At 42.2% G+C, this 20,112-nt stretch overlaps 1 protein-coding gene across 1 annotated transcript in view; it reads left to right on the forward strand.

The window, feature by feature from the left end:
• Nucleotides 1-1,495: 1,495 nt before the first annotated feature.
• The window catches only part of LOC145394490 (uncharacterized), a 442,434-nt gene continuing 423,817 nt past the window's right edge, over nucleotides 1,496-20,112 (forward strand). The window contains exons 1-4 of the mRNA XM_080268339.1: nucleotides 1,496-1,595; nucleotides 3,129-3,353; nucleotides 4,801-4,922; nucleotides 5,547-5,736. Coding sequence (XP_080124465.1) covers nucleotides 1,496-1,595; nucleotides 3,129-3,353; nucleotides 4,801-4,922; nucleotides 5,547-5,736 — 637 coding nt within the window. The remainder of the gene's footprint in view (nucleotides 1,596-3,128; nucleotides 3,354-4,800; nucleotides 4,923-5,546; nucleotides 5,737-20,112) is intronic.

Consider the following 20,112-nt stretch of genomic DNA (forward strand, 5'->3'; position numbering starts at 1 on the left):
CTGTAATCAGTGTGCAGGTTAAATCTTTTATATTAACATTAGCTTTTACTAATATGAAGGCACTGATCAGTTTATGTTTAAGATGTTGAAAGGCTTCCTCACATGACGGGGACCATTGAAATTAAGCATGTTTCTTAGTTAGTTCAGTTAATGGGACAGCAATTTTAACAAAGTGGGGGATATGCTTTCTATAAAATCCAACCATACTCAAGAATCACCTCACATCTTTGACATTTTTAGGAGACTTCATGGCAGCAGGGTCTGGCTTACATCCCTCTTCTGATACCAAGTGTCCTAAGAACTTTACTTGTTTGTGGGCAAACTGGCATTTAGAGACATTCAGCTTGAATCCATTTTTAATGAGATGTTTAAACAGGGTTGATAGTCTATTAAGGAGCTCATTAAAGGTGGCTGCCCATAAAATGATATCTTCCAGATAATTCTTTACCCAGCCTTCCTTCATAAGTGTGGCCAGAACAGATCCTAGTTGACGGGTAAATATTCCTGGACTACAACTCAACCCAAAAGGGAGTTTCTTGAAGCAATACAGCGAAATTCCATCACTGAAAGTGGTAACATCTCGACTTTCTTCATCCAACACCACCTGGTGATAAACATCCTTCATGTCTAGGGTTACATGAAAACGGTTTCCACCTGTCAGCTCTACTAACTCATCTAACCTATGGTAACGGTTGTAAGTCGGTTTGTAACTTGATATTAATTTGTTGATAGTCCAAACACACTCTCTTACTCCCATCAAGCTTTGATACCAGAACTATCTGACTCAACCAAGCAGCAGTAGATGGCTCAGTTATGTCTTCTGTCTGCATATCTCCCAACATTTGTGATATTATTGCCTTCGCATTCTCAGGACATCTGTATGGAGGACTTCTGGTTGGAGTCGGGTCAGAAACACCAATGTGAACAGGGGGGACCTTCATGGTTTCTTGTTCATTTGCACTAAGGATGAACACCTGATGATTCTGTTTGAGAATATTAGTCAACTGCGCTTTCTGTCTAGAATCTAAGTGATACCAGTTGCACTTGTTAATTAAGACCTCCAGTTTCTCCTCTCGAGTAACGGGACCAGAGGCTGTGTTATATCAGGAAGCATGGCACTGGTCACTGTGGTACTTTTGACTTGGAAGGGTGTGTCTTCAGTTTGGTCATTAGATAATTTGTTATCAGTGGCCAGCAAGGTACCAGGTTTTAGACTGATTCTTGATCTACTGGGGCTATGAAAGGGGAGATAGACTTCCTTGTTCTCATTAACTCACATGGCTTCCTCTTGTTGGAGGCATTTAGCCTCAGGATTAATCTTAAGAATGTCATGGGGGTTCTTTGCTACTGATACAGGCAACATACAGGTTTGATATGGAGGAAAGTCTATTCTGGTTACTAGTCTGATGTAATTACCTCTTAAGGATTCCCAACTACATGTCTGTGACTTGGTTCCATGAACAAATCTCAGCCTGCCACTGTTAGTGTGAACAAAATGAACAGGGTAAGTAAAGTCAGAAGGTTTTACGACTGTCATCCCAGGATATTGGCGCTCTCCCAAGGAGATCAACACTCAATAACAAACCTGAATTCAGGTATCCACTGGGAATCACTACACCTAAATGCTTCACACCTTTGGAAGGCCCTGTGAAAATGTGAAGGTAGGTCGTACACGGAATTTTGAATGATGTTCCTGTAATGCCTGAAAGAGGTGGTATAGTTTTACTCTAAGAGATTGGTAACCTAGTTCTGCTACCAGTGACTGTCTTACAAACGTGAATTCGTTACCTGTGGCTATCAGAGCTAGGCATAACCTGTTATTCACAAGCAGTGTTATGGCTGGCGATTTGTTCTCAGAAACCAGTCACCTTCTCCCAGTGTTGCCACATGTACGATAATTATCGTATAGGGACGATAATATTGCCTCTGGTACATGTACGATACCATTTTCTATTATCGTACAGTTTGTACGATAATTTTGGTTACAAAGCTAGCATGCCAGTAAATTTTGTGGCACGCCTAGCTAATCATGCACAGTTGCTCCACAATTTGACAGATGAGGATCTTAAAAGCTAATGTGATGGTCATCACTGAAAGTGTTTTTTTTTTATTTTTTTTTTATAGTGTTACTGAGTTATTGCCTGCAAGAATAAGCACATTTCTATGAATTATCTAAGTTCTATGGACTGCATTCTACTGCTAGTCAAGAGTGATTTTCTAGACTGGCACTAAGGCTATCTCTTTTCCCTGTAATATTATTTTTGTAATAAAGGATATGAGTATACTATCATAATATTATCATTCTGAGATTTTCATGGTATTCTCTAATTCTAATACACAGGGGTGCACCCAGGAATTTTTTTTTTTTTGGGGGGGGGGCATAAAAATGAAAATTGTGGCTAGAAAAAAAATCTAATGCAAGTCACTTTTATATACTTCGTTTCTTACAAGGAAGGAAATTTCGGGGGGACCATGGCCCCCTTGGCCCCCCCCTGGGTGCAGCCCTGCTAATACAAAATAAAGTAATAAATATACACTTGAGTGTACATCAAAACCTTACAAATGACGCTTCTGATGAAGATAATTGTAATGGGTAAGTTTTCAGTAAATAACCAAATCATCGGCGAGAGTTTTCAACCCTTTAAAAAATGTCTGAACTGTGGAGGAGCACATGCAGCCTCCTCAAGGGATTGCAAAGTATACAAGTATGAATATGAGATTATTTCCGTCCGAATAAAGGAGAAAATTTCCTTTTCTGAGGCAAAGGCCAGGGTAAGGGAGCAGTTCATTCGCCCTGGGGTTAGCTTTGCTGCTGTGTTGTCTCGCCATAAAGCCACCCGGCAGGTGCCGCTGCCAATCACATAATGCCCCATCAAATTCTCGGGGTTCTACTTCGCGGCCTTCTCGGCCGGGGGGTTCCACTGAGTGAGTGCAGCCTGGAAGCAGCTGTGCTTTCTCCAGAGAGGTGCCTCCTGTCTCTGGGGGTGTCCCCTCTGCGGTGGTTCTTCCAGCATCTGGGAGTGCCTACCCCATCCCAATTCCTCCGGTTGCTCCTGTGACAAACACGTGTGTTGATGCTACACCTTGCTTTGACACTTTCAGAACTCCCGATGTCCTTCCTGTGCAAGGTAAGTGTCGCCGTGGCTTCTCAGAGTGCTCAGAGAGCGAAGCACTGCTACCGAAGATCTCTGCAGTGGAACCCATTACTCCTCCTCGGGACGCTCAGGGGTCAGGGCTAGTGCAGGCTGGGAATGGCGTCTCGCTGACGACCCAGCCACCACCAGATAGTGGTGGTCCTCAGGTCGTTGGTGTGCCAGCTCAGCTGCATGAGGCCTTGCCCTCTCAAGATGCCAGTATTGTGGGACACGCTACTGATCATGCTCCTTCTCCTGGTGGCACTGCCTGCTCTATTCTGGCTAGGGCAGTTTGTGGTCCACCTGCCAAACCATCTCTTGCCCTGCCACAGAAGAAGACCGTTGTCCGGCCCTCTTCTTCCTTCAGGTTATCTTCAGCTGGGTGGCACACTGTACATCATAATGGTGCCAGACAGTCCCTTTCCAAGGGCAGTTCTAAGCAGCAATCTAAATCTGGTTGCTTGTCGGGGGCAAAGTAGTCTCGCCCCTCCTCCTGATTTTTTCTTCGCTGTGGGTACTATGGCATCTTCAGCCAGTATATTACAATGGAATTGTCGAGGGCTGCGTGGTAATTGGGAGGAGCTGCGGATCCTCCTGGCTTATTCCCCTTTGTGCGTATGTCACCAGGAAACTCTTCTAGGGCTTGCCACTCCTCATGCACCACCTGGGTACAATGCTTTTTACTCACCTCCAACCCAAGATCCCGTTGGAGGTGTTGCTGTTTTGGTGAGAGCTGACATCCCTCATCAGTCAGTCCACCTCCAGTCTGACCTCCAGTGTGTTGCTGTGCGGTTGTATGCCCACCGCTGATATACAGTTTGTTCCATCTATTTACCACCCAACACAGCAGTCAGTAGGGTGGAACTTGAAAACCTTCTTGGCCAGTTACCTAAGCCCTTTCTTCTCTTGGGGGACTTTAATGGTCGCCACCTTTTGTGGGGCGACTGTCTTGTTAACCAACATGGGAGTATGCTGGCATCCTTACTGGAGGATGAGGATCTTGCCCTATTCAATACTGGGGCCTTTACATATTCTCACCCCCAAACGGGTTCATTTACTGCAATTGACATCTATATCTGCTCTCCTGACTGTCTCCTGGACTTTACCTGGGGGGTTATGGAAGATCTCCATGAGTGTGATCACTTTCCCATCCTCCTTATTGCAGCAATATCTAGTCCCCGTTCCCGTCTACCAAGGTGGAGATTGGATAAGGCAGACTGGTCTCTTTTTTCTTCTCTGATTTCTGTTAATGCCTCAGTTGAAGACTTTCCGCATATTGATGAGGCTGTTTCACTCTTTACCTCCATTCTACATTCTGATGCCCTTCATGCTGTTCCTAAAACCTCTGGCACATATTGCTATCGACGCGTCCCATCGTGGAATGAGGATTGCAGTGTTGCTGTATGTGCTAAGAAGTTAGCTTTCTCCCGTTATTGTAGACACAGGACAGAGCATAATCTTGTTGAGTTCAGAAGGGCACTGGCTAAGGCTCGTTGGGTACTGAAACAAGCTGGGCAGGACTTTTGGAAGGCTTATGTGTCATCTGTAAACTCAAAGACACCAGTGTCTCAAGTGTGGAAGAGGGTGCAGAAGATTTCAGGAAAATTCACTCAAAGCAGGTCCCCTGTTCTGATATCTAACGGTGAGCTTATTGGTGACCCTGCAGCTGTGGCTGATATTTTTGTGTCTGCCATTGCGGTGGTCAGTAATAGAGATACTAGCTCACCAATTTGCGCCAGACAACGGGAGATAGAGGAAGCAAGGGTGCTGGACTTCCGTTCGGGGAATGTGGAGTCCTACAACCTCCCTTTCTCCCATTGTGAACTCCAATCTGCCCTTTCCCTCTGCCATGACACCTCACCAGGGCCGGATGATATTCCCTATGCAATGCTTTGACACCTGGGTAATGATGCATTGTCCTTTCTCCTCAGCCTCTTTAATAGAATCTGGAAGGAATCTACTCTTCCTTCCTCTTGGCGTGAAGCTATTGTCCTGCCATTCCAGAAACCGGGGAAGGCAGGTTACAGTCCCCTGGAGTATTGGCCAATCACCTTAACATCTTGCCTGTGTAAATTATTTGAAAAAATGGTCAACACGCGCCTTATGTATTTCCTAGAAAGGAACGAAAGTTTTTCTCCATGTCAGTCTGGTTTTCGAAAATATCGCTCAACAACAGATGCACTAGTCCGTCTTGAATCTGCAGCTTGTGATGCTTTTGCTAGGCAGCAGCATCTGGTGTGCGTTTTGTTTGATCTAGGAAAGGCATATGATACTACATGGCGGTTTGGTATCTTCCAGCAACTCCATTCTTTAGGTTTACGTGGCAGGCTGCCCCTATTTATAGTAAATTTTCTGCATGACCGCTCATTCAGGGTTAGGGTTGGTGTCACCCTGTCTCCTTCATACCATCAGGAGGAAGTGGTTCCTCAAGGAAGCGTCCTCAGTGTGACCCTTTTCTCACTAGCCTTGGACGGTATTGTGTCCTCAATTCCAGAAGGGGTGTCAGCCTCACTGTATGTTGATGATTTGGCTCTTTGGTATGCTACTTCCCGAATGTCCGTGGCTGAACGCTGCATGCAGCTTGCCCTGGACAGGTCTCTCGGTGGGCCACCATGCACGGCTTCCGTTTCTTCCCAATGAAGATGGTGACCTTGCATTTCTGCCGTTTGAGAAGTGTACATCCAGACCCAGACCTCCATATATATGGCCACAGGGTGCGATGTGTGGATGAGGCAAGGTTTCTTGGTCTTGTTTTTGACAGGAGACTGACGTGGATACCACATAGCCGTTCTTTGCGACTATCGTGCCTCTGTGCCCTGTGTCTCCTACGGACTCTATCTCACTTGTCTTGGGGCGCTGACAGAACTGTCCTGCTCCGCCTTTATCGTGCCTTAGTAAAGAGTAAATTGGACTATGGGTGTGTGGTATACTCTTCTGCCACTGAGGCAAGGCTGTGGCCGCTCAATTCGGTCCATCATGCTGGGATTCGTTTGTCAACTGGGGCTTTCCGGTCTTTTCCGATTGAAAGTTTATTGGTTGATGCAAATGAACCGCCACTAGATCTCGGCTGGCAGTCCTTAATGATGCAGTGTTGGCATTACCTTCACTGTCTTCCAGCCTCACTGAGTTGTAAGGCTACCTCCGAGGTCGGTCTTCTCCCCTTTTATAACACCCACCCTCGCTATCCACACCCGTTTGGGTACAGAACGAGGGTTGCCATGGGGGAGTTGGGTGTTCAGTCCTACCCTGTTTGCCCTATGCGTGTCCCATGAGTGGCTCCCTGGCTTCTTCCAAAGGTACAACCTTGTGATTACTTTCTGGAAAGGAAGGCCTCCCTTTCCTCACAGGCAGCTTTGTCCTATTTTTTTTTAACACGCTTCTGCTCATAATGATTCGATCCCTGTATATACTGATGGCTCTAAATCCCGTGTGGAGACAGGTTTTGGTGTAATTTTTCGTAATTTTAGCCGTGGTGGGAGTCTCCCTCCTTCTGCATCTGTTTTTACTGCTGAAATCACTGCCATATCAGTCACAGTTGAATTGATTTTTAGTTTTCCTCCAGCTTCTTTTACTATTTTTAGTGACTCAGCCAGTGCAATACAAGCTTTGTCACGTGGCTTTCCATCACACCCCCTAGTCCAGTCTGTCTTGGAGTGGCTCTACTTATTAGGTAGGCGAGGATACTGTGTATAACTGTGTTGGGTCCCTGCACATGCGGGGGTTGTGGGCAATGAGCGTGCTGACTCTTTGGTGAGAGCTGCAGCCTCTCGCCCTTCCTCTCCTCATTACCGTGTCCCATCCGAGGATTTATGTACAACCACTGTGGAGGCTGTCCGTCTCTGTTGGGAGACAAGGTGGGATGTAGTAGGGTCGAACAAACTCCACAGCATTCGTCGGAACCTCGGCGATGGGGGGTATGTGGGATTATCCTGACAGTGGGAAACAGCTTTGGCCTGTCTCTGGATTGGCCACACCAGGCTGACTCATGTTTTTTTAATGGAGAGGGCACCCCCTCCCTTATTGTGAAGACTGTCTGGTTCCTTTGACTGTGCGGCATCTTCTTGTGGAATGCCCCAGTCTTGGGGACCTTCGTCAGTGATACCTTTCCAGGTGCCGAGTCAGCAACCGATCGTACCTTCTCTCCTTGGTGCTTGGGGTAGAGGCTTGTGTTATGGGGGGAGGCACCTTCTCCTTTGTATTGAGTTCTGGTCTTCTCCACAAGCTGTAGGGCTTTACACTATTTTAGTTTGTGTTTTATAATGTTCTCGTTTAACCTCAATTTTTCCACCACGTTTTAGTTTTGGTAGTTTCTTTTATACTGTCGGTTTGTTTTATGCATCGCTTCTCTCTGCTTTTTATGGTTTTCATATATTTTAACTTTCTTTTAATGTTTGTGTTCGGCGGCATATGACCTCTGCTGTTGCGCCACCATGTCATATTTTCATTTATTCATTCATTCATTCCCTCTTCTCGCCAGGTACCTTCACCTGCACGAAACTGGTCTGTGCGGCATTGTAAAGAAGAACCGTCGGCACATGGTGAAGGTGGGAAGCTTCAGAAAAACGAGTTTTTTTACAAAGCACATAATATCCTCGTAAGAGCATGTCACCACAACCGCGAAGTATTCCTCCTCTTGTCTGTTCATCGGCTCCTTGTACACTGCACAGACAATGTAGATTACAGGGCAGAAGAGCCGTGCCATGTCTGGAAACCAGAACCTGCATTGGCGTACAACGTGAATATGCGACAGGTGGATCAATCAGACGCCATGATTTCTAGCGTTGACTGTGTCAGGCCCACGATGAAGTGGTATAAAAAATTATTCTTTCATCTCCTCAACATCACCGTCCTTAATGCTCACTATCTTCATGCACAGACCACTGGCATCCAAGAGACATTCGAGGGCTATATTCGCCAGCTGGTGCGGGAGATAATGGGGAAATATGGGGAAGATAGAAGTGCTGCTCACCACCGCCACACTTCTCCGCCTCACCTCTAGACACTTCCCCAAAATCGTCCCTCCAAGTGCAACATGTCAGAATCCCCAGTGGAGGTGTCACATTTGTGCAAACAGCACTGTAAGGCCATGTACTCAGAGGAAGGACTCAAGGTATATGTGTGCCGAGTGTGATGTAGGACTGTGCTTATACCCATGCTTCGAGGAGTACCACACTCTCACTAACTGTTAAGAAACAATAGTGTGGTAATGACGAGCGATAAAAAGACTCTCAAAAAGTGTTGTAAATACGAAAAAAGACGCTCAGGAAGTGTTATTATAAGAACTGCATACAGTGATGACATGTAAATATTTTCTCGTAAGTGTAGGGCTGAACGTTGTGGAGTAAAGTTTTCCATATGTTCTCGTAAGTGTTAGACGATATATGCACAGTGAGAGGATCAAAAATACTCTGGTAATGTTTGTGTATACTGAAGGCATGTTGTAAATAATTTACTGTAAGTGAAAGGCCTGTACACTGTGAAGTCAAGTTATGCATATTTTCTCGTAACTGCAAGACAGTGCATTCACAGTGATACGTATAGTGTTGCATGAGTAAGTGATTTTTTCCCCCCAAACACACGGTTTCTTTATGAAATAATAAGATTTTTTTTTTTTTTTTTGTGGGTGAGAAGTGGACAGAAAAGTGTTAAGACCATTCCTATACCTTCCCTGAGTCACGTTGGCGAGAATACCTGAGTTTACCTTGCATAGAAAACGGGTTTTCTCTCTGCCACTGGGGATTCCCCACCCGCTCACACCTGTGGGCAGCCAGAGACTAAGAAAAACGCACTTCAGGCCTCCGATCATATTCGTTTTTTTTTTTTTTTTCACATCAAAATCTATCATTTTAACCAAAAAATTAAAAAAAAAAATAAAAAAATTGGCCGACACAGGGGTGAAACTTAGGGCTGGGAGTGGCCAGCACGTGGCAGGTTAGATATAATAAGCCAAGAAAATTGCTGGGACCAAAAGCTACTGGATCTCGTGCAGGAGTTTTTCTTAACGCAACGTGTAAGGGAAAGCACCAGAAAAAGAGGACTTGATGTACCCTCAGTACTAGATCTTATATTCACTAGGCAAGAAAATGATATTGACAGTTTAATGTATCACCCTCCATTCGGCAAAAGCGACCATGCAGTACTAACTTGCAACTTCAGGACTGCATATGACATAGTTAACAGCAATGAAAGTTACAAAAAGGGCATAAATTATTAAAAAGGAAACTTCCATGACCTAAAGAAGTACTTCTTAGAAATAGATTGGGTAAAGGAGCTTAGAGGACAAGATTTAAATGTTATATATAAAAAAAATGCGAAAAATAGGAGTCCAGAAGCACATTCCACAGCACAAAGAAGCAGAAAAGAAACTACAGAAATGGTTTAATACTGATTGTAAAAAATAAAAAGAAAAGAGATATTTGCTGTGGAATAGATATAGAAGACACAATAGCGAGAGGGCATATAACGACTATAAACAGGCAAGAAACGATTATACAAGAATAAGGAGGGAAGCCCAAAGACAGTTTGAGGAGGATATCATAAATAAAAGTAGTTATCAACCGAATCTATTTTACAGCCACATCCAGAGCGAAACCAAAGTAAAGGATAAAATACTGTTACATCCTCGTCCCACACTGCCACAGGCTCCAACAGCGGTAGTTCAGTACAGGAAGGACGTTGCCCAGTGAGTTGTTCTTCCTATGGTCAGCCTTATGGTGTACAGTGCACAAAATCAGCCGAGGCAAAAATAAACACTGGCTCCTTAAAGTTCACTGTCTTTATTTTCCAAATAATTACACTTAATGCTTTCAACTTCACTATTCTCACAGGCAGTGGAGCTATACTCACTTTACTAATTTCAGTTACACTTAATGTTTGCCAATACTTTACTCTTAGTACACTTAATTCTTGCCATCACTTCACTTATTACACAAGTACCGGAAATAATCATCACTGACAGTAATTACACTTAATTCTTGCCAGCAACTCTTCACAAACTTCTCTAACAGTCTTGTAGAAACTTCGTAGGTTCTTGTAGTGTGTTTTGTAGATCAGTTAAACATATATTAGACTCGTGGACGAGCGGTTGTTATACGTGAGTAGTTTTGTAAGTGGATAATATTCGTTCCCTTTGTCATGCAATGACAGGAGAGGTAAAGATTAGTATTGGACTATTTTTATTTGTCTTGGAAATATTAACAAAGTCTCTCTCACACGAGTGAAGTATAAAGTAGAGTCCTGCTAGCTACCTCCCTGTCTCTCTCTCTCCCTTTCTCTCTGCCATCCGCTCGCCCCTGCTGCTAGTCTCCTTCTCTCTCACTCACTCTGTACAACCTTTTGCTACGATCGCCAGCCCCCTTCTCTTCTCTGATTCCTACATTCTCGTTTAGCAGGGGTCGTGTCACATGGGCTATACTGTTGTTGAAATGTTCTAGAAGCCTGTGTGTGTGTATGTGTGTGTATGGTCACGAGGCGCTGTTTGTGGGCTATCATGCTGGTGTGAGACATTCTGGAGGTGCTTACGTCACTTCCTTTGGCCCCTAGGTTTGACATTGACCTAACCTCTAGACTATATTATGTATGTTGCTGGTTATTATGTATTAAGATATTTTACAGTCCTGACATCGCTCGGTCACGCCAACTGATGGTCCTCCGACAGCAGTCATCATTGACATATGCTAATCTATTAATACATAACATTCATTATAATATTGTATAGATATAATATTCTTGTTAATATTGCAATGATCCAGTAATAATACGTTTTAAACAAGTTGTACGCACTATTGAACAAATGCATTATAGTTAAATTGATTATAAAATATCGTAAAACATATTGTAAATTGTGTATGTATAACAGAGATACGCATATAATTGTGCAATGGTAATACTGCTAGGTCATTACATTACATATGGAGTTATCCCTTTAGTAATGTCTAATATTTCACCTAACTTGTGTAATGATTCTGGTAATACAGAATTGTAGTAACATTGTATGAATTGTTGCACAATAATTGTATTGTACATAATTGTATTGTAATTGTTACATATCGTTTGTAGTTACATAACTATAGCAAGTGTAAGTTAATTCTAGTAACACTGCAGTAATATTGTATTAACATTGTAGTAATACATAATTGTAAGATTGTATGAATTGTTACATAATTGTATTGTTACATAATAATTGTATTTTACATAACTGTATTGTAATGGTTACATATCGTTTGTAGTTAAATAACTGTAGCAAATGTAACATAATGCAATTGTTTGTCATTACATAATTGTAGTAATTGCAGTAATATTGTAGCAACTGCAGTAATATTGTAGTAACATTGTAGTAATACATAATTGTAACATTGTATGAATTGTTTCATAATTGTATTGTTACGTAATAATTGTATTGCACATAATCGTTACATATCGTTTGTAGTTACATAATTGTAGCAACTGTAACATAATGCAATCGTTTGCCATTACATAATTGTAGTAACTGCAGTAATATTGTAGTATCTGCAGTCCTGACATCACTACTCCGGTCATGCTGTGGTCGATGATAGTGATGATGTGCTTTGCCACTGGCTCGTGGAGAACAACAATTTGCTTTTTGTTTCACTAATAGAAGGAGTTTATGTGATATTTTGGCATTTGTAGTAACACACCTGTTTTCATTTGTTTGTTATGCAATCTTACTGTTTGTTTTATCTTTTTTTTTTTTTTTTGTAATTGATTTTCTATAGTTTGTTTAACTTCGTTTGTCTACGCTTTTTCGGTGTTGTCCATGGTTGCATAATTGCTGGTTAATTCCCTTGGGACCCTTTTTTAAGGCTTAGTTTATATTGCGCAGATATTATTGAAAATGATATTATGTAGCCCCATATTTTGTTATTTTATATAAAAAATATATATACTGTACACTATATACAGTATTAACTATGTACACTGACTTGTTGTTCACTTGTACCTATCGTGGGCAATATATATGTCAGCAGTGTGTGGAAATCTTTGTCTTCACGAGTGTGTGGTAAATGTTCATTCTTGCTAACGTCATTTGTGTTGGCCATTTTTTTTTCTCTGTAACTTAATTTGTCTGTTTCCACTAGGTAGTTTTAATTAATAAATCTTTAATACAGTTCTTTTAATCGTTTACTGAGTAATGGTGATAGTATATTTTCTTTCTTAATTTGTAGATGTAATAATGGCTAGTTGAATGTATGAAACACGTATTTTATGTAGGTATAAAGGGTAACACTAGTTGGTAGTAAATAAGTGCTATAATAAATGAATGAATAAATACAGTGTAGAATATTTATTGTTGGTGCAAGTATTTATTGATTGAATTATGCAGATAACTGACGTAGGTATGTGTACGTAAGTTGTAACTATACATCACGTTTTATATGTTTGTGCAGATGTTTTTTATCTATCATTGTGTATTGTATAAATGAAGTAACTATGTAACTCACTAGTTTTTACCGTGGTGAGAGTGGTGTTGTCACACACGAGTTGATTGACGTGGCGTCTTCTCAGCAAACACGCACGGTGATGTTGACTTCCCACACTGGAAGCTGTGGTGAATAAATGAGTAGCAACGAGTAACTTGAGTGAAGATGAATAAGATGAGTCGTGAATATGGGGTTGGTATTTGCTGTCATCGTTTTGACCTCGCACTGCTGTGTCAGCAGTGGAGGTTGGAGGAGGTAGGGGGTGGATGGAGAGAAGGGCGGTGGTCTGGTGGTTGTTGCTGTGTTCTTGCTTTCCGTTTGCTTGTTTTGTTTTTCTTTCTCAATTAATTCTCGGTCCTCATAGACTTGTTACTTGTAGTTCATCGTAGATGGTTGTAGTTCATTGGTTCGTTGTAGAAATTGGAAGATTGTTTGTATCAGTATTTTGTTAAACTACTGGCAAGGCAGCGTGTGACCTCTTCACCTCTACATCAGTGTGATGATTGGGGAAATGGAGGGGGGTTTGGAGAGATTACTGTCAGTAGCTGGTTGTGAGTTGTTGGTTGTAAGAGGTATTGTTTGTTTTCTGTCTTGATAATGTAGACTCAACTATACACTTGTAGGCTTGTAGACTTGTAGGCTCGTAGACTCGTAGGCTTCTAGCTTGAATTGTGTAAGAATTCACCGTAGAACAGAAGACGAGGTTCATACTTCTGCTGCCACCATATCTTGTAGAAACTTCATAGCTTCTTGCAGTGTGTTTTGTAGATCAGTTATACATATATTAGACTCGTGGACAAGCGGTTGTTATACGTGAGTAGTTTTGTAAGTAGATAATATTCGTTCCCTTTGTCATGCAATGACAGGAGAGGTAAAGATTAGTATTGGACTTTTTTCATTTTTCTTGGAAATATTAACAAAGTCTCTCACACATGAGTGAAGTATAAAGCAAAGTCTCTCTAGCTACCTCCCTGTCTCGCTCTCTCTCTCTTTGCCACCCTCTTGCTCCTGCTGCTAGTCGCCTCTCTCACTGTCTCTGTACAACCTTTCGCTACAATCGCCAGCCCTCTTCTGATCTCTGATTCCGACATTTTCGTTTAGCAGGGTCGTGTCACATAGGCTATACTGTTGTTGAAATGTTCTAGAGGTCTGTGTGTGCGTATGTGTGTGTATGGTCACGAGGCACTGTTTGTGGGCTATTGTGCTGGTGTGAGACATACTGGAGAGGTGCTAACGTCACTTCCTTTGGCCCCCAGGTTTGACATTGACCTAACCTATAGACTATATTATGTATGTTGCTGGTTATTATGTATTAAGATATTTTACAGTCCTGACAACAGCACTACACTCAAACTGAACCAAAACCGACTAAACTTCACTCAAACTGAAACGAAACTCGACTGAACTCATTCTGGTCTCTTATCCATCCTTGTATAAGCTTGCATTGTACTAGAAATTTCTACATCTATCCATATTTCTGGTGTACTCTAGAGAGAGAGCCCAGTTACCAACTCAGAGACAACCCAAAACATGTCAGTTTTCGTACATTACATAACACTGTAAATTATTTACCATACAAACTTCATTTAAATTACATAATTTAACAAGCAATCACATAAATAAAACATTATAGAGAAAAAGAGCACAAAAATTTAATGTACAACTTACGAAATAACTATGCTTGCAAACAGCAGATTAAGTTGCAACTCTGACTTGTACTGAAACCACTGTAAACACTGGGAAACGTCGAGAGACATCTTGGCACCTAACTGGCAAATCTCGTTTCTTAACACTACTCCCTCCCTAGTTCTTTGTCGTCCTGTCAAAACTACACAGTTTATCCTATACAAACATAAACCTTAGTCCTAATGAAACATCTAACTATACACAAAATAATCCTTCAACTTATCAGGTCTCCATCTGTGCCGCTTCCGACGATGTCCTTGCTCCTCCACACATTCCACTTCACCGGGAAGGTCTTGGTCCTCTTCTTGATTCGACTCTTCCCTGGAGATACTGTCACCATACTCTTGCTCTTCAGCTCCTCAACATCCTCGGCTGCGGGTGAGCACTATTCCTCAGAGACGTCCCAAATGTACTGTCCTGTCCCATGGTACTGCCACAGACGGTTCACGTGTACCACCTTTGGGTGACATTTCCTGCCTCCCCAAATCCAATATATTACATCTGATAGGCGGTCCAACACGGTGTAAGGCCCGTCCCATGGGCTTTGCAGCTTCGGTGACTGTCCCTTCTTTTGCCAAGTAGGATTGTATAACCAATCTCGGTCACCATCCTTGAAGCTCATCTCACTTACCTTGGCATCATACTTGCACTTCATCACTTCTGAAAACTTGAGGGTTCCTTGCACTTAATGATGTACCTCAGCCAGCCTCTCCTGAAGGTGCTTCACATAGCCGGTGGTGTCTGTAGGCAGCTCTTCACCGGATAGTCTCCCCATTAACAAGTCGACTGGTAACTCGTGGCCCAACATCAGTTTTGCAGGAGTGTAGCCGGGAGACTCGTTGGATACAGACCAATATGCCATCAGTAACGCAGGTAACTTCTGATCCCATTCTGTTTGTCCATCAACGCAGTACTTAACCAGTTCTTGTCCAAGGGTCCATTTGAATTTCTCCACCATCCCATCTGACTGTGGCCTTAGTGGGGTCGTCTTGGTCTTCTTGATCCCCAATAACTTGCAGCAATCACGGAACACAGCAGACTCAAAGTTTCTATCCTGGTCTGAATGTTGCTCTTGTGGCATCCAAAAACGAAAGAAAAATTGATCAACCAACACCTGAGCAGTCACAGCCTCTTGATCAGGAATAACATAGGCTTCTGGCGACTTTGTGAAGTAGTCCATGGCAACACAAATATACCGGTTTCCTCTTTGAGTGAGTGGCAAAGGTCCAGCAGTGTCCACCGCGACTCTTTGCATCGGTACACCCACTTGGTACAGCTGGAGAAGGGCACAACCACGTTTCTTGGGTCCCTTCTTGGCACAACACTCATCACAGGCCCAACACCACTCTTCAACATCCTGACGCATGCCAAACCAGTAGAACCTCTGTCACAGCTGGCTTAGAGTTTTCTTCACTCCCAGATGCCCACTAGTGATTTGGTTATGAGACTCATCCAAGATCTTGGACCTCATCTTCTTTGGAACCACCAGTTGTCAATACTTGCGGAGGCCATCAGATGTCTCCCACTGACGCTCCAGTAGTCCATTGTTCAAACGAAGGAAGTCCCACTGACTCCAGCGACTCCCAGTCACAGGGACTAACCTGGAAACCCCCTCCCAAGATGGTAGCACTGCATGCCGCTGCAGCCACTCCAGCACCGGTTGCAAATCTGCTGGCCCTGTTACTACAGTACAGCAGCATTTCTTCCTATGATTCCCATTCATACTACACTGCATGTCATCTGTTCTTCCGTCTTCTCGGACACCATTGATCAAGGTACTCCTGCATTTCCTCAATGGCGGGACGTCTTGAAAAAAACTGGCTGGTTGTTGCCTGTCATCACCAGCCTTCACCAGGGACTGACAACTGTTCCTCTCCATCACTGATATCTGACCCAGAATTTCCATTGCAGCACCCTTAAGGCTAGTAGCAAGCTGCACTGCCCTCTGCCTATTGTCCCAACCATTCTGATCCGCAAGTAAATTAAACTGTGCTCAGTAAACTTCCCAAGATACTCTACCATCAAGTTCCTGAGGTTTCTTTTTAATTGGACCCCCACTATAGCCATGCATTTCACTAGTTTGGGGCCTAAAAACTGGGGCATCATAATCAAGGCTAGGACTTAAAACTTCTGCATTCTGATTATCCAGTCCTGTAATGCTACCTTTAGATGCCTGGGATCCGTCCAGATTCACCATACACTGTCCATTCCCTTCATATGCTCCCTGTACACTAACCTGAGGCTCAGCAGTGGAATATTTCTCTACAGCCTCAATTTTCTCACTAATTATCTTCACATGGTCGACTACATGCTTCAACTGGTTATCTACATGCTGTCTGCACTCCGTCATTATTCCCTCACTAATCTTCAGCTGGTTGTCCACAAGCTGTTTCACTCCATCACTATTTCCTCACTAATTGACTTCAACTGGTCGTCTACATGCTGTTTGCACTCAGTCACATTATTGCTTATCTTGTACTTCTGCTGTCGAACCTAAGCATATGCCTCCTCCTTCAATTGTTCCTGTTCTTCCTTCATTTCCTCCATGAAAGCATCCAGCTGTCCTTGCATCCTCAGTTGTAATTCTCTCTGTTGCTCCTGTAATGCCTCTTGAAGTTATTCATAACGTTCTTTTTGTTCTTCATGCTGTGTCTCTAGTTGTTCACTCTGTGCTTGTAGTTGTTCTTTCAGTCCTCCATTCTGTGCCTGTAGTTGGGCACTTTGTGCATGTAACTGTTCTTTAAATTCGTTTCTGAGCTCTTTCTGTTCTTCACTTTGGGCCTGTAATTGTGCTTGGAGTTTTTTCTGTCCTTCACTCTGTGCCAGTAATAATTGTGCTTGGAGTTTTTCACTTTGTGCCTACATTAGTTTCACGATTGTTACCAGAGAAATTTCCTCCCCCTGCCCAGCTCGAGATCTTGTCATCACACCTTCTGATTCCATGTCGAAGGTTAAACTCACTACAGCCCTAAATAATTCCACTCCTGACACCAGTGTTATGTCCTCGTCCTACACAATCACAGGCTTCAACAGCAGTAGTTCAGTACAGGAAGGACATTGCCCAGTGAGTTGTTCTTCCTGTGGTCAGCCTTAACCCCTAAACCACGGGGTTGTTTTTGCTTGACTTGCGTGTCTCGCGAGCATATTCGCGCTCCGACAGACTCTCCAAAAATATTTGCCAAAAATCAGATATTAGTCGTAGAATATTAATAATATATATGCATATGGCACATAACTTCACCTTTCTCCTGGGATGTTTGTTGAGCCTTCGTCGAGTACCGTAGGACTTGTGGAGACCTTTGAAGTTGGGTAATGAAGTCTCTACTTTACACTTCCCAACAACCCGTAATATGATTACCACAGCCTGATATTGTCACTAGAAACACTATTCTATGTTTCTCAAATAGTTTGGAATCCATACTCCAAAAAAAAACAACTGTGAAAGCAATGAAAATTATGAGCACGTATGACCTTCCCACTTAAGCTTTTTAACCGCTGGTGTTCTGTCATTTATTTTTCATAAAAACACTCACACTTTATATTTCTATTACTATATAACACTTGTATATATCTGCAGTCTTTATCCATAAGTTTCCTTCAGTAATAGTAGTTTATTGTCACTGTAGGCATTTAATTTCTCTTTCAGTAAAATACGTAGCATTCACTTTCTCGTCCTGTATACTAGCGTTGAGAGTGAATCTGTCACTTTCACTTCCACTTTCATAACTCATAGTATTCATACATGCTAGAGTGAAACTTTCACTTTCATTACTCCTAGTATATATACTCGTATTCTTATATTACTACTCATTTACATTTCTATTTACATTCTCTATTTTATTTACATTATTTACATTTCTGTTTTATTTACACTGTGTTATGCACTGTCACTTGCAGTAACTTATAAAACTATTTTCCACCGTTCACTTGTATTTAAATTCATTGCTTTCACTTGCTGTTTACACATTATTTACATTTCCACTTGCACTGTTTTACTCACCAGGAAGATCGTAGTCACTGTCCATCATTTTCATTGATAAATTAGCCAGTTCACATTCCACAGCAATCATTTAGCCCTTTACCCCTTTCCACATGAGGTTTAGTAGGGGGTAGAGGTCACAGGGCCCTTTGCATGGGGCTAAAAAGCAGAGGAATTGGACAAGCGTAAATCCGACGTGCTTTCACCTTGAAAGGCGACAGTATACCGAATACAGTGTGGTGGCCTAGGGGGAGTGCAATGTTGCCAATGTCAGCATGGTGACAGCTGCTAATATATATGCTATGAAATGTTTGGCAGGAAATCTAGACAATACATAATAAATTAGGTAGTTCCAGGTGAATGTAAATATCACTTAGGCTTCTCCCTTCCTTTCTTATATATATTTTTATTATGAGAATAGATTATACGGCATATTTCAAGGGGAAATAAACAGCGAAAATTAGCGAACGAGTGCACGTGAGGTGTTGTCAGGTGATAATTAGCCAATTCCAGGTGTATGGGACTATCACTTACCTTATTTCTTTTTTGTATATATTATTTAGTATAAGAATAGGGCATAGGGCTTATTTCAATGGATGAAATCAGTGGAAAATTCCAGGGAAGATTTACTTAGCGTAGCACGGCCAGGCAGGCGAGAGGAGAGGGTAATGGAGACCAGGTAGGGAGGGGAGTCAAGAATGGGGAGAAATGGCTAAATTGTCAACAATGGATGGGAGTACAGATGAGATTAGGAGTGCTGACTAGTGTTGGACACTGGCAGTACTGATAGGTGATACAAGCCACCACTTGAAAGCCCAGGCGAATTCAAAATAACACAGAATCACAAAAGTGATGCCCCACGGTATGATCCCTTGCTCCCAAGCGTCATGAAAGTGATGCCCCACGGCTAAGGGGTTAAGGTGTACAGTGCACAAGATCAGCTGAGGCAAAAATAAACACTGGCTCATTAAAGTTCACTGTCTTTATTTTCCAACTAATTCCACTTAATGCTTTCAACTTCACTATTCACACAGGCAATGAAGCTATACACACTTTACTATTTGCAGTTACACTTTATGTTAGCCAACACTTTACTGTTAGTACACTTAATGTTTGCCATCACTTCACTTATTACACAAGTACTGAAAATAATCTTCACTGACAGTAATTACACTTAATTCTTGCCAGCAACTCTTCACAAACTTCTGTAACAGCACTACACTCAAACTGAACCAAAACTGACTAAACTTCACTCAGACTGAAATGAAACCCGACTGAATTCGTTCTGGTCTCTTATCGATCCTTATATAAGCTTGCATTGTACTAGAAACTTCTACATCTTTCCATATTTGTGGTGTATTCTAGAGACAGAGCCCAGTTACCAACTCAGAGACAACCCAAAACATGCCAGTTTTCGTACATTACATAATACTGTAAATTATTTACCATACAAACTTAATTTAAATTACATAATTTAACAAGCAATCACTTAAATAAAACATTATAGAGAAAAAAAGCACAAAAATTAATGTACAACTTTTGAAATAACTACACTCGCAAACAGCAGGTAAACTGTCAACTCTAACACGTACCGATGCCACTGAAAACATCGGGAAACCTCGAGAGACACCTCGGCACCTAACTGGAAAATTTCGCATCTTAACCACACAATCCCTTACAGACGAGGGGATCACCTGTACACAAGAGAAGGATATTTGTGAAGCACTAAATAAGAATTTCCAATCAGTTTTTACAGAAGAAAATAATTTTGAGAGGGATTATATGGAACATGCATGCCCAGTTTCACACATATGCAAATATCATAAAAAGAAATACAGGAGGAATTAAGTAAATTAGACAAAGGAAAAGCAAA

Source organism: Coenobita brevimanus, chromosome 27, assembly GCF_032717465.1.
Source record: "Coenobita brevimanus isolate Jiangsu-jjx chromosome 27, ASM3271746v2, whole genome shotgun sequence".
NCBI lineage: Eukaryota > Metazoa > Arthropoda > Malacostraca > Decapoda > Coenobitidae > Coenobita > Coenobita brevimanus.